Source organism: Populus euphratica, unplaced genomic scaffold, assembly GCF_000495115.2.
Source record: "Populus euphratica unplaced genomic scaffold, PopEup_1.0 scaffold159.1, whole genome shotgun sequence".
Taxonomy (NCBI): domain Eukaryota; kingdom Viridiplantae; phylum Streptophyta; class Magnoliopsida; order Malpighiales; family Salicaceae; genus Populus; species Populus euphratica.
In genome coordinates, this window is record NW_011499962.1 from 44,625 (window position 1) to 56,815 (window position 12,191).

At 31.6% G+C, this 12,191-nt stretch overlaps 1 protein-coding gene and 1 pseudogene across 1 annotated transcript; one reads left to right on the forward strand and one right to left on the reverse strand.

Annotated features, from left to right (window-relative positions):
- LOC105138813 (carbamoyl-phosphate synthase large chain, chloroplastic-like) lies at nucleotides 1–6,469 on the forward strand (annotated as a pseudogene).
- Nucleotides 5,667–7,964, reverse strand: LOC105138754 (GDSL esterase/lipase At4g16230-like). The gene is made up of 5 exons (XM_011044936.1): nucleotides 7,645–7,964; nucleotides 7,427–7,557; nucleotides 7,022–7,237; nucleotides 6,336–6,930; nucleotides 5,667–6,113 (listed from the first exon to the last, which is right to left on the reverse strand). The coding sequence occupies exons 1-4, from the start codon at nucleotides 7,907–7,909 to the stop codon at nucleotides 6,589–6,591; spliced, it is 954 nt and encodes a 317-aa protein (XP_011043238.1). The 5' UTR covers nucleotides 7,910–7,964; the 3' UTR covers nucleotides 5,667–6,113; nucleotides 6,336–6,588.
- Between the last annotated feature and the right edge of the window lie 4,227 nt (nucleotides 7,965–12,191).

Here is a 12,191-nt window from a genome sequence, read left to right on the forward strand (position 1 = left end):
ATTTTTATTATACCACACTTTTATTTTGGAATTTGCGCGCAGGATGCCGAACTTAACTGGGATTTGGAACAATTGAAGTACAGCCTCCGAGTTCCAAATCCAGATTGCAGTCGTGCCATTTATGCAGATATGTAGAAGGGTATGAAAGTGATGAAATCCACGAACTGAGTTTTGTTGATAAATGGTTCCTCACTCAGCATAAGGAGCTGGTGGGTGTGGAACAATATCTTATGGCTGGGAGTTTGTCTCATCTGACGAAGGATGACTCCAGTGAGGTAAAAAAGCATGGCTTCAGTGACAAGCAGATAGCATTTGCTACTAAATCAACAGAGAAGGAAGTCCGATCAAAGCGGAATTCTTTTGGAGTTACTCCGTCATATAAAAGGGTTGATGCTTGTGCTGCAGAGTTTGAGGCCAATACTCCCTTCATGTACTCCTCCTATGATTCAGAGTGTGAATCAGCTCCCACCAAAAGGAACAAGGTTTTGATTTTAGGTGGAGGACCAAACCGTATAGGTCAGTGAATTGATTTTGATTACTGTTGTTGCCATGAATCTTTCTCCCTCCAGGCATGTGTTTATAATTTTTGTATTATTTATGTTCCCCTGTCTGCCCAGGCAATTTCTCCAGAATACTATGTTATTTATGCATATTGGAATATCCTACCCTGCCATTTGGTTGATGTTTTGAGATCTACCATGCAGCATAACTTTAAAATCTTTTTCTTGTTTATTAATTTTTTGTTTGATAAATCATTGATCATGATTATCAAGGCTGTGCTATTAATAACAGCACTCTTTTCAATCAAAATTAACTTGTAAAATGTTGATCATCTCTCGTATATTCACTTTGAAGGCAGATCTTGGATTGGTGTGAAAGTAACGAGTAACATGGAATTATTTATTGTACCACCTGCTTTTCTGTAATTGCTTTTATGCTTTGAAAATTTAGAAATGTCTATGTTTTTGGTGTTTTTTCAGTCGGGATTTATTACAGCATGAAAAAGAGCATAAACAATGGTGAAATGAATCAAACAATACGTAATGTCAAGCAAATATTTGTATGCAGCCTTTTGTGGTTAGAAATATAGAATTACAGTCATCTAAACGTGCTGAATCTGTATAAGGCTGTGCTCTGATTCAGTTTAGCGATAAAATTTCATTTATTCAATAAGTGGTCTAATAGGTTTCTTAGTTGTGTGGTTAAATAACTTGTTGGAACAAATGTAAAGGAATCTGCTTTTGGATGGCTTTGCTACTCAAAGATGATTACCACTTTGGTACATTTTGTAACGGGGTAGCCTTTCTGCTTTACAGAGTGCACGATATGAGACAGTTGTGTTGAATTGAAATCCTGAGACTGTCCACAGATTATGAAACAAGTGATTTGTCTCTACTTTGAACCCTTGACAGCAGAAGACATTCTGAATGTTATTGAATTGGAAAGACCTGGTGGGATCATTGTACAGTTTGGTGGTCAAACACCCCTAAAGCTGGCCCTGATCCAGCAGTATCTGGACAAGCATAAGCCTCTCAGTGCCAGTGGAGCCCGGCATGTACACTTATGGAGCACATCATCATCTGATTCTATTGAGGCTGCTGAGGACAGAGGGAGTTTCAATGCAATTCTAAAAGAGTTAAACATTGAACAACCAAAAGGAGGCATTGCTTAGAGTGAGGCTGATGCTTTAGCCATTGCAGCAGACATGGGTTTCCCAGTTGTTGTCCGTCCTTATGTCTTAGGTGGCTGGGCAATGGCGATAGTAAATAGTGATGACAAGCTTGTGATGTATCTTGGAAATGCTGTTGAAGTTGATCCGTGTTGATAGATAAATATTTGTCTGATGCTGTTGAGATTGAGATTGATGTGGATGTACATGCAGACTCACACAATAATATGGTTATTTGAGGGGTAATGGAGCACATTGAGCAGGCTGGGGTCCATTCTGGCGACTCAGCTTGCATTCTTCCCTCACAAACTATCTCACCTTCCTGCTTGACCACAATTAGGTCATGGACTAAAAAGCTGGCAAAGAGTCTGAATGTCTGTGGTCTCATGAACTGCCAACACGCAATCACAGTGGTTGTGGAAGTTGTCATGACCCGAATTCATGACTAGTAATATAAGAACGGTGTTGAAAGGATATCCGACTTATTCTAAGTCTAAAAAAACATATAAAAAGAACAGGTTATTAAAAAATATGTAGTATTTTATAATTTTTAGAAATATTATATTATTTAAAATTGAAAAAACTAAAAGACTTTTTATAAAATTAAAATTTATAATATTCATTATATTATTAAAATATAAACTTAATTAAAACAGAGTAATAGTAGAACATCTAAAACATTGAATTAAAAGTAAATGAAAGCCTTACAAAACAAGCAAGACATATCGATCAAAAGTGAAGAAACAGAAATACTCAACAAAGTCCATTTACTAATAGAAACTAAGAACCTAAAATAATATTAAAAATAAGGGATGAGTTCAACTAACTCAGTGAGAGAATAAAACTGGAGAAACAGGAATACTCAACAAGGTCCATTTATTATTAGAAACTAAGAACCTAAAATAATATTAAGATGTGACCAGATGACACTTAAAAGTGACTAAATGACCCCGAAGGTGACTACTGTGGGATGATCAGTTGTCACAGGCTAATACCTCTCTCATTTGGTAGATTTACAGAATACTATGTGTATACAGACTAACTACTCTCCGTTAGCATGGAGTTACTGACAAGTTCTATATCAAGGCATAAATAGATATTCAAAGAATCATCAACAAAACGTATATCATATCGAATAAAATTTAGTTTGACAGACTGCGAGTGTAAATTCAAAAATAGATGAGTATTTGGAAAATAAAGCAACATATATAAATATTCAAGAGATTAACTAATCGTACTCATGATATAATCAACATACATTTTTATTTATATTATATGCATATTAAAGATTATCTCATTCACCCGGAAAAATATAGATTAAAAGGAATATCAGATAAAAGACTCAAAAAACCTATTAAAGATCGTTAGGGGAACCTACAATAAATATATAAAATATACTCAAAAGCAACTCAAAACAACACAAATAAAAGATTTCAATGTATAAAAAAAAACCAGGTTTAGTTATCTAGGTTTAGGGACTAAAACGACAATCAACTAAAACAGGGACCAAAATATGATTTTACCAAAACTTGACCAAACTATAAATACATAATCATATTGAAATTTCACCTATAAAATATCCTCAATTCTTTCCAGAATGAAACAGAGACCAAATTGTAATTTTTAAAAGTTTAGGGACTAAAATATAAATTCCTAAAATTGAGGGACCAAACTGAAAATATTTCAAATCAATTATCAAACTAAGATTCATCATCCTTCACCTCATAATAACACCATCCAGAATCTCAAAATACATTTAGGGGTGAAATTATAATTTTTCCAAAGTTTAGAGACTAAACTGAAATTTTCACAACTTAAGAACCAAAATAAAATTTGATCATCTTCAACCTAAAAACTATTTGTCCAGATGTTACAACAAGAGAAAAATGAATTTTTTAACCTATAAAAAATAATTTAGATAAATCAACTCACAAAAAATGAATTTCTTAACCCATAAAAAATAATTTAGATAAATCAACTCACAAATCTTTATTTCTCACAAATTCTTATTTCTTACAACTAGTTGTTACATGAGTTTTGAGGTTTTGTTACATGAGTTTTGAGGCAAAACCTTGTGCATCTCGTACGGTTCCATTTGTCTCCAAGGCAATTGGCCATCCACTAGCTCAATATGCTTGCTCTTATTATGTCAGGAAAGTCACTTAATGAGATAGGTTTCACAAAAGAGGTAATCCCAGCAAATGTTGCAGTTAAAGAAGCGATTCTTCCATTTGAGAAGTTCCTCAGGCTGTGATGTACTGTTAGGGCCTGAGATGAGGAGCACCACTGAGGTAATGGGTATTGATTTTCTGGTTGCCATTGCATTTGCCAAGGCTCAAATTGCTGCTGGGCAGAAGCTACCACTTTCTGGCGCTGTGTTCCTTAGCCTAAATGACTTGACAAAATCCCATCTAGAAAGGCTGGCAAAGGCCTTTCAAGGACTCAGGTTCTGGATTGTTTCAACTTCTGGAACAGCTCACTTTCTGGAATTGAAAGGTATCTCAGTGGACAGAGTGCTGAAGATGCATGAGGGACAGCCACATGCTGGCGATCTTGCTAATGGACATATTCAATTGATGGTAATTACTAGCTCTGGCGATTCACTTGATCAAATTGATGGCAGGCAATTGAGGATGGCACTTGCTTATAGAGTTCCTATAATAACAACAGTTTCTGGTGCTTTGGCAACTTCAACTGCAGTAGAGAAATTAAAGTCTTGCACTATTGAAGTGAGGGCCCTTCAGGACTTTTTTAATGTTGACCTACAGAAAGATAATAGTAAAAATTTGCTGTCAGCATCTTCTTCTCTATGACGGAGGAGGAAATTCCAGTAAGTGATCCAGTCTATTATGTTTATTTTGTTATCCGTTAAATGTGGCTTGTTGTTACTATTGTTTGGGGTAGATTTTCTATTCAGTTACATGTTATTATCAATGTTTAGCTGCCCATCCGTTTCATTTCTGCGAGCTGATTAATACTAACCTGGGAATGTGTATTAGGGACATGAATTTATCTATAGTTTGAAACATGACCCTGCCAGAAACTTAGTTCAGGCATGTCAAATGAATCTGTTGCCAGAAACTTACTTCAGGGATAGCAAATTAATAATTTGTTGTAGTGTCTGCATGGTCAACACAATTTGAATAATCTTTGCCTTCCTCACCCTTTCCCTCTCTAAAGACATGTTTGAGTGAGTCAAACATGTAATAAATTTCCATGTTTAATCAGTTGGTTTGTGTTCACAGGACAAGCAAGAGCGTCGTTAGTTATTTTATCATGAAGGAGCATGTTATCAGTTTCCGTTTCTTCTGAAGGAAAATAGCTATGCTGCTATGTATGGGAAAATGATTGGTCTTTTATCACTTGAAAGGGCAAAATACTAGTGAGAAAATAGAGGTTTTTTAATTTTTATTTTGAAATGTAGTGAGCTTTGAGGTTATAGTAATAGTGTCTTTTTCAGAGGCTGAAGTAAGTCTCCTCTGTAATTTATACTTTCTATGTGCTGCTAGAAACCTGTCTATCCTAGACAAATTTTAAGGTTAATTAAATTAGGACCACTTATTTTTTCCAAAACGCCTTTGTGAATGTCAATATATGTATGTATGCGTGCGTGCACACATTTTCTTCTCTGTGATTGGTATGTTTTGTTGATATTTCCCCCCTACTGAAAGCAGGTTAAAAAAATCTGTTGAACTTCATTTTGGCTCTTTTACAGCAGATGTTGATATACAGGGAGATGCCCATGTGCATGTGTATGCCATCATTTGATCCTTGCTATCATCTAGCTATTATTTGCATACGCTGTATGATGATGGTGATGGAAAAGGATAGGAGATTTGAAGGTCAAGGGGAAGGATGGACTCGATGCCTCCTGTGGGTATGAGAGGGACCCTTGATTGATAAGATCAGAGGAAAGGCATGCCGTCTGAAATGGCATCTGGCTTCTTGTTAGTTTTTGCTTTGTTTGATGAGTTTGCCTAACGATGGCCATCTAGTTTTGTTTATCGTTAGTTAGCAGAGATTGTCAGCAGACAGGTTATTTGTGCTGATTGGCTGCTTGTAGTTTTACGCTGGGATGCTCTCGTGTTTGCTAAATTTAAACATCAAAATTAAAAAATAATGGGCATGATTATAGCACGTTAAAGATAGCAGACTTGGCTACATTATTGAATCCAATCTGTTTGGTAATTGAAGTAGTTTACACTATAGTAGTAGCTGCAGCAGCTCATCTTTGGATATAGATTCATAATGCTTCCAGCCATCCTTTATTCATTCCTCCTAATTTCCTAGGTTGATATATATATATATATATAGGGCACTTTTCATGCATTAGATTAGACCTCTTCACATGGCAACACCTTATGAAGCATGTGTAGTTTGAGAATATCAGATGCATGTTTGAAGTAGCCTTACATTGCCCAGGCAGGCATCTCCCATCAAACAACTTCCATGTTTATTGTTTTATGTGTAGGGACTTTCAGAGCTAAAAGATGATACCAAAGTTGTTAAAAATCACAGAACCAGCGAGACATGCAAGGGAATCTTTCAGCTGGAGCTTCATTTATTGCCAACACCAGACATGGAAATTCAAATAAAATCCCAGCAACTCTTGCTAGATGGGCATAACTTTCTTTATGCTTCTTTTATTACAAACATGTAGTGCCACAGTTTTCGAATTTTTGTTCATTTCCATGGACAACTCTTAAGTATTTACAAGTTGTCGAAAATTCATTGGTGATATGTAATTCAAGTCACCATCCAGCAGGTGCTTTGCTGCAATTAAGTACGCAGATTCTGTAAGATGGAATGGATCCCAGAAAACATTCTTTGTTCTGTCAGAGCAAACATGAGAACTAGGTGTGCATGGGATAATGCCACCATGGGCTCCAACAACATAGCAGCACGCATTTTCCGCATCTTCAAACCCTGGGAAACAAAAATGTGCATGTAACCGGAGGCTGAAATGCAAAGGAAATATACATTGCTGTTAAACAAATTGATGGCGCACCATATGATACGTAGTTTTGAACGATGTCTAGGAATACAGCATAAATGTCTGCATAAACATGTATTGATCCTGAGAGATTTTTAGTCAGCTCTTCAAGCATCGGCTTAAGTTCTTTATTAAAACTCTGAGCTCTCTGATTTGCAGCAGAAACACAACCGTCTTTCACTCCATACTCATCCCTTGTATAAGGGATACATCCATAAGGTCCACAATTTCCCACTACGAGCTTTCTAGCACCCAGTTTATAGAGTCTCTGCAGGGAAAAGCTACGTCAGTATCAATCCTAGAGATGGTCGATTCAACCATTGAAGTTAAAGTAATTTGACAGGGAACGATGATTTTACTGTAAGCTGTGATCTTAAACTTGAAATGATGGTGTCAAGTACTGCGCCGCTATCCACAACGTTGGAGATGTCCCTAATATCATTGGCGCCGACAAAAAGAATATAAATAGCCTCTCCAATCAACTTCTTGGCAGCTTGGATTCCAATATTCGATATGATGTCTTTCCTTGTTTTCTCGAAGTAACTGATTTGATTCTCAAGGCTAATGTGATCTCCCTATAAATGACATGTAGGTTTCATCATCTTTTTCTTCAGAAAACCTTTGCTTGTTTGATCAAAATCTATAATTTCTGGAATTGTTTCCATGTTTATTTCCAATCATGCTTGAAAACAAATTTTGAAAAACTGATGGAAATTCAGTTTCTGCAAAGCCAAGTGTATTCTACGTCTAAAATAAACACTTACGTATGACTCTCCGGTTGCATTCAAAATTCCAGATCCTGAAGAAGCATAGTTGACACCATCCAGAAGCACGTCCCCAACAGTCGTCGGAGCCAGGTGTGGAGGAGGGAAGTTTTTGAGGCCCACTTCCTGTCCTGTTAAGACAAAACAGGAAAATCAGCTTAATGAACGTACGTACCTCAACCTCAAAAGAAGACAACGAACAGAAAGACAAGACTTGCCTATTATGTCAGGAACTAATCTAGCATTTGAATATCGTCCAGAAGGAACCCTATCTCCATTGCCAAAATCAATCCCATTGGGGAACAATGGCGTTGCTAAAGTCTTCATGTAAAAGTTGTTCCCAACATCGACCAAGGAATCTCCAAAAATATAAAAAGCTGGAACATCTTTTGCTGAGCTGAGACCTAGCAGAAGCCATACCACAGAGGTTTGGGATACAATTCCCATAATGATAAATCTCTGTCTGTCTAATGCAGATCTCATTTCTAGTTCAATCTGACAAAACTGGATAGAAAAATGCTATGCACTTCTAGTTCAAGATTGATCCCTAACAGGATTAATAGCAAAATGAAGAAGTATTTATAGTCGTGTCTTGTAGGATGGCTTTGGCGGCTCGAAGTTAAGTTTGAAAATGGAATAGAAATAAAGGCAGATTTGAATGAGGCGAGCTGGCGAAAAGCTTCAATTAAATTACAAAAAAAATTTAATATATTTTTAAATAAAAAAAACTTTAAACTATAATTATTATTATAATCCCAAACAGTTCTTTAAACTTCAATATTTATAATTGAAGCGGGGGCTCTTTCTTCTTTGGTATAATAATGTTTATTATATTATTTTATTATTTTTTAAATTTTTTTAGGTTTTAAGGAATCTATGAAAGTTGCAAATGTAATTTAATAAAATGAGTATAATTTTTAATTTAATTATAAAATTAAGCTGAAATTTTGATAAAAAAATTTAAAAGCTTATTTTTTATTATGTTAAAATTTTATGATGATAAAAAAAAAAGACTTCAAATAAAGCTTGGAATTTACCATGTGAGATTATTTTATTTACTTGTATTTTGATTTTCTTTTTTATTTAGATTAGTACTTTTAATTCAATTAGTGTTCAACTATTTAAATATCTAATTCTATTAGTTAGGAAAATTTTAAATAGTAATTCTTTTTTAATTAAAATTTTAAGTTTAAAACTAATATAAAGTGAGACGTCTAGTTTATTTTTGTTAGAACATTCAAATTATTTAAACTTTTAATAAAATACCAGATATTTTTTTCATTCCCTTATGGTATTTAAAATTGTAATCTTAAAGTTTCAAAACCTTAATTTTTATTTATATTACACACATCTTAGACAAATCTTTTGAATTGAAAAATTAAATGTAGTCACCGCAATGATATTTAGACAATCTTTATGAAATTTTGATGATAGTCATTTCTCATTTTTTTTTTCAAGATGAGAACTAAGAAAACCTTGACATTGGACCTAAAGTCTTGGGTGAGTGACTTATTTACTTAACTGTTATAAAATAATATAAATTATATTTTAAAATCTCATCTAACAGTTTAAATTATTGAATTAAAAAATCATTCAACCCAAAACTTAAGCTGTTAGGTGAGGTTCTAAGATATAATTTATATTATTCTCTAGCATACCCGCTTAAGTGATAGCCATTTGAGCTTAAAATTTGCATAGACCAATATTATCTTATGTCTAATTTTTATCAAATAAATGGAGATGGTGAGATTTGAACTTGTGACTATTTGATCATTAAGGCTCTGATACCATATCAAATAACTACTTAATCCAATAATTTAAGCTTTTAGGTGAAGTCCCAATATATAATTTAATATATATCAAATAACCAATTCAACCTAATAACTTAAGCTGCTAGATGAGGTTCCAAGAAATGATTTATATTATTTTATAATAGTCAAATAACAAATTCAACCCAATAGCTTAAGCTGTTAAATGAGGTTCTAAGATATAATTTATATTATTCTCTAACATACCTTTTTAAGTGAAAGCCTTTTAGACTTAAAACTTGCATAGATCCACATTACATTGTGCTTTAATTTTTATCAAATAAATGGGGATGATAAGATTCGAACTCATGACCATTTGGTCATCAAGACTCTGATACCATGTCAAAGAATCATCTCAACTCAATAGCTTAAGCTATTAGATGAAGTCTTAAGAAATGATTTATATTATTCTCTAATAACAACTAAATATCATTATAATGAGTTTAATTTATTCGCAAATTGGGAATTTCTTTCTTCGTGTCCTTTTTAAATTTTAATACTTTTAGTTTACAAGTTTGATATTAGTCCTTTCATGTTAATTCTAATACCTAGTTTGTTTCCTTGAAATTTTTTTTTCAAGTGGTAAAATTAATTTTTGTTTCTTTTAATTTTATAATAAAATTTATACAATTTAAAATGTATGATTATTGTATAATATAACATGTTTTGTATTCGAACATATTTTCTAGCAATATTATCTAAATTAAAGTATTATATGATTATTGTATAATACATTTTTATATTGTATATTAATATATCCTAATATTATTTCCTATATAAATATATTAGTAATTTATCATTTTCTAATAATATTATATGTTGGTCCTTGATTTCCAGTACTTTTTATGATTTAGTCTCCACATTCCTAACTTTTGGTATATAAGACTTTGATTCCTTTTATATTTGTTTGATAATTTATTTTTTAGTTATTTTTTTAGATCTATATATATGATTGATAAGTTTTATGCATAAAAAAGTTTTATAATTTAAAAGATAAAGGCTCAAGTTAACAAAAATATATGTGAAACAACCTAATTGATTAAAAAATAAGAATAACTTTTTGTCTAACCATCAAATTAATTTCAAATATTTTCAGGAGATGCTACAAGTCTAGTTCTATATTAAGTTAAATGGAAATAAGTAGTTAAGAATAGGAAAGCTTTCAAATTATTATTAGATGTTGTTTTTTTTTTGTTTTATTATATTAAAAAAATATAAAACATCCTTTACTTTGGTACAAATCGCAATCACTAATTATAGCTTGAAAAATTACCATTTACATCCCATGTCAATAAAAGATTTCAAATATAAAAAACTACCATAATACTCTCATATATATTAAATTAGATACCCTAAAAAATCTCATTCCCCATCTCTTATGAAAACGCTAACTATTGATTTAGTATGTGTGACTAATAATCATACACTACTATTTTTCTATTTTGATATGTTGATAACAGATCAAAACAATTCAAAAATATAAAAAAAATAATTTTAAACAAAATAAATTTTAATTTTTTCCAAACCATATTTGAACCACTTAAACCACCTTCTCGAATGTTACCTTAGTTCTAAATCATGGCACACTTAGGTTAATATGCAAGCCAATGTGTGCCAAAGGCTAGTCTAGGTCATTTTGTTTTAATTTTTAGGTAAAAATTAGATGATGATAGTAATAAAACATGAAAACAATAGAAACATAACAAAATTATGTCACCCTTATTTATTTATTTTATATTCAATTTTAATTTCATTTTACTTTTTAACTTCAATACAAGGTAACTTCTAATTTTTATAATCGGTTTACACACACACATAAATGGTGATTTCTATAATTTCATATTCTTTATATTTTTTCATTTTATTTCATTAAAAATATAATAAAAAATAAAGAAAATTGTGATTTAACATATTTTCATTTCCCTTTTTAATTTTGAAGAATATTTTTTTTTATAAAGGCATTTATGTTTACCTTATCTATTTTTTAATATAATATTATTCTTTAAATTTTTTAAGGATTTTTTGAAAATCTAATTCTTCATTTTTTATTTTTTATCAATTTAAAAAAAAATCAAAATTTCTTCTAATCTTCAAAAATCTTGATTGCTAAATTCTCTATTTTTGGCATATGTGCACGTTTAATTAAAAAGATTGATGAAATCATAATAGATGGAGCACATTATCAAAATTCCTTGAGAAGTAGAGGGAACAAATTAAGAAAAAGAAACCATGGAAATTAAATATTTGATTAATCCAAAAAATATATTTATATATTCGAATTCCTTCATATAACACACTCTATATAATTGCTAATTTACTATTAAGTTTTATTTCATATAAATAATGTATTTGATTAATTATATATTAAATTTATTTACTTTATAAAACCTTAATAAATCAAGATAATGGAAGACAAATGTTCTAAAAAAATAAATTATATATAAATCTTAATTCAAAATTGTATTACGAAATAATTTATCCTTTAAATAGAGATTATAACCTCTTAGATAGGTTTTAAACTAATATTTACAAGTTAAAAATAATAAGAAATGGTATTCAAATGAAAAAAAATTAATACATAACCTAGAGAAAAAGCTAAAAATCCAAAAAATAACAAATATGTTAAAGATAAAAACTTTTGAGCCTTTTCAATAGTGGATAAAAAAATGGTTTCGTTGTAGAATTTTATAGCAAAATTTAATTCTAATTAAATGAAACTATTGGTTTGACCATTGATGAGGATATAAAAATCACAAAGAATATGCTAGACGAAATTATTCGTTGAGATCTTTGCACATCATTCACAATATATTCTATGACCTTTACTCCCAGACTTCAATGAATTCTTTTTTAATGGGTTCCTTCAGATAGTGTAAATCTTCTCTGTAATTGAATACCTGCATAACATCCTTTATAGACCCCCTGTGGTTGTTGAAGGGAGACCTTTCGAAGATCTA

Bases quoted from the DNA above. Each gene is read 5' to 3' on its own strand.
- LOC105138754 (XM_011044936.1), bottom strand. From the start codon at position 7,909: ATGAGATCTGCATTAGACAGACAGAGATTTATCATTATGGGAATTGTA. The intron at 7,558-7,644 runs GCAAGTCTTGTC...TTGTCTTAACAG, and splicing joins ATTAGTTCCTGACATAATAG to GACAGGAAGTGGGCCTCAAA. The intron at 7,238-7,426 runs GTAAGTGTTTAT...TGTCATTTATAG, and splicing joins ATGCAACCGGAGAGTCATAC to GGAGATCACATTAGCCTTGA.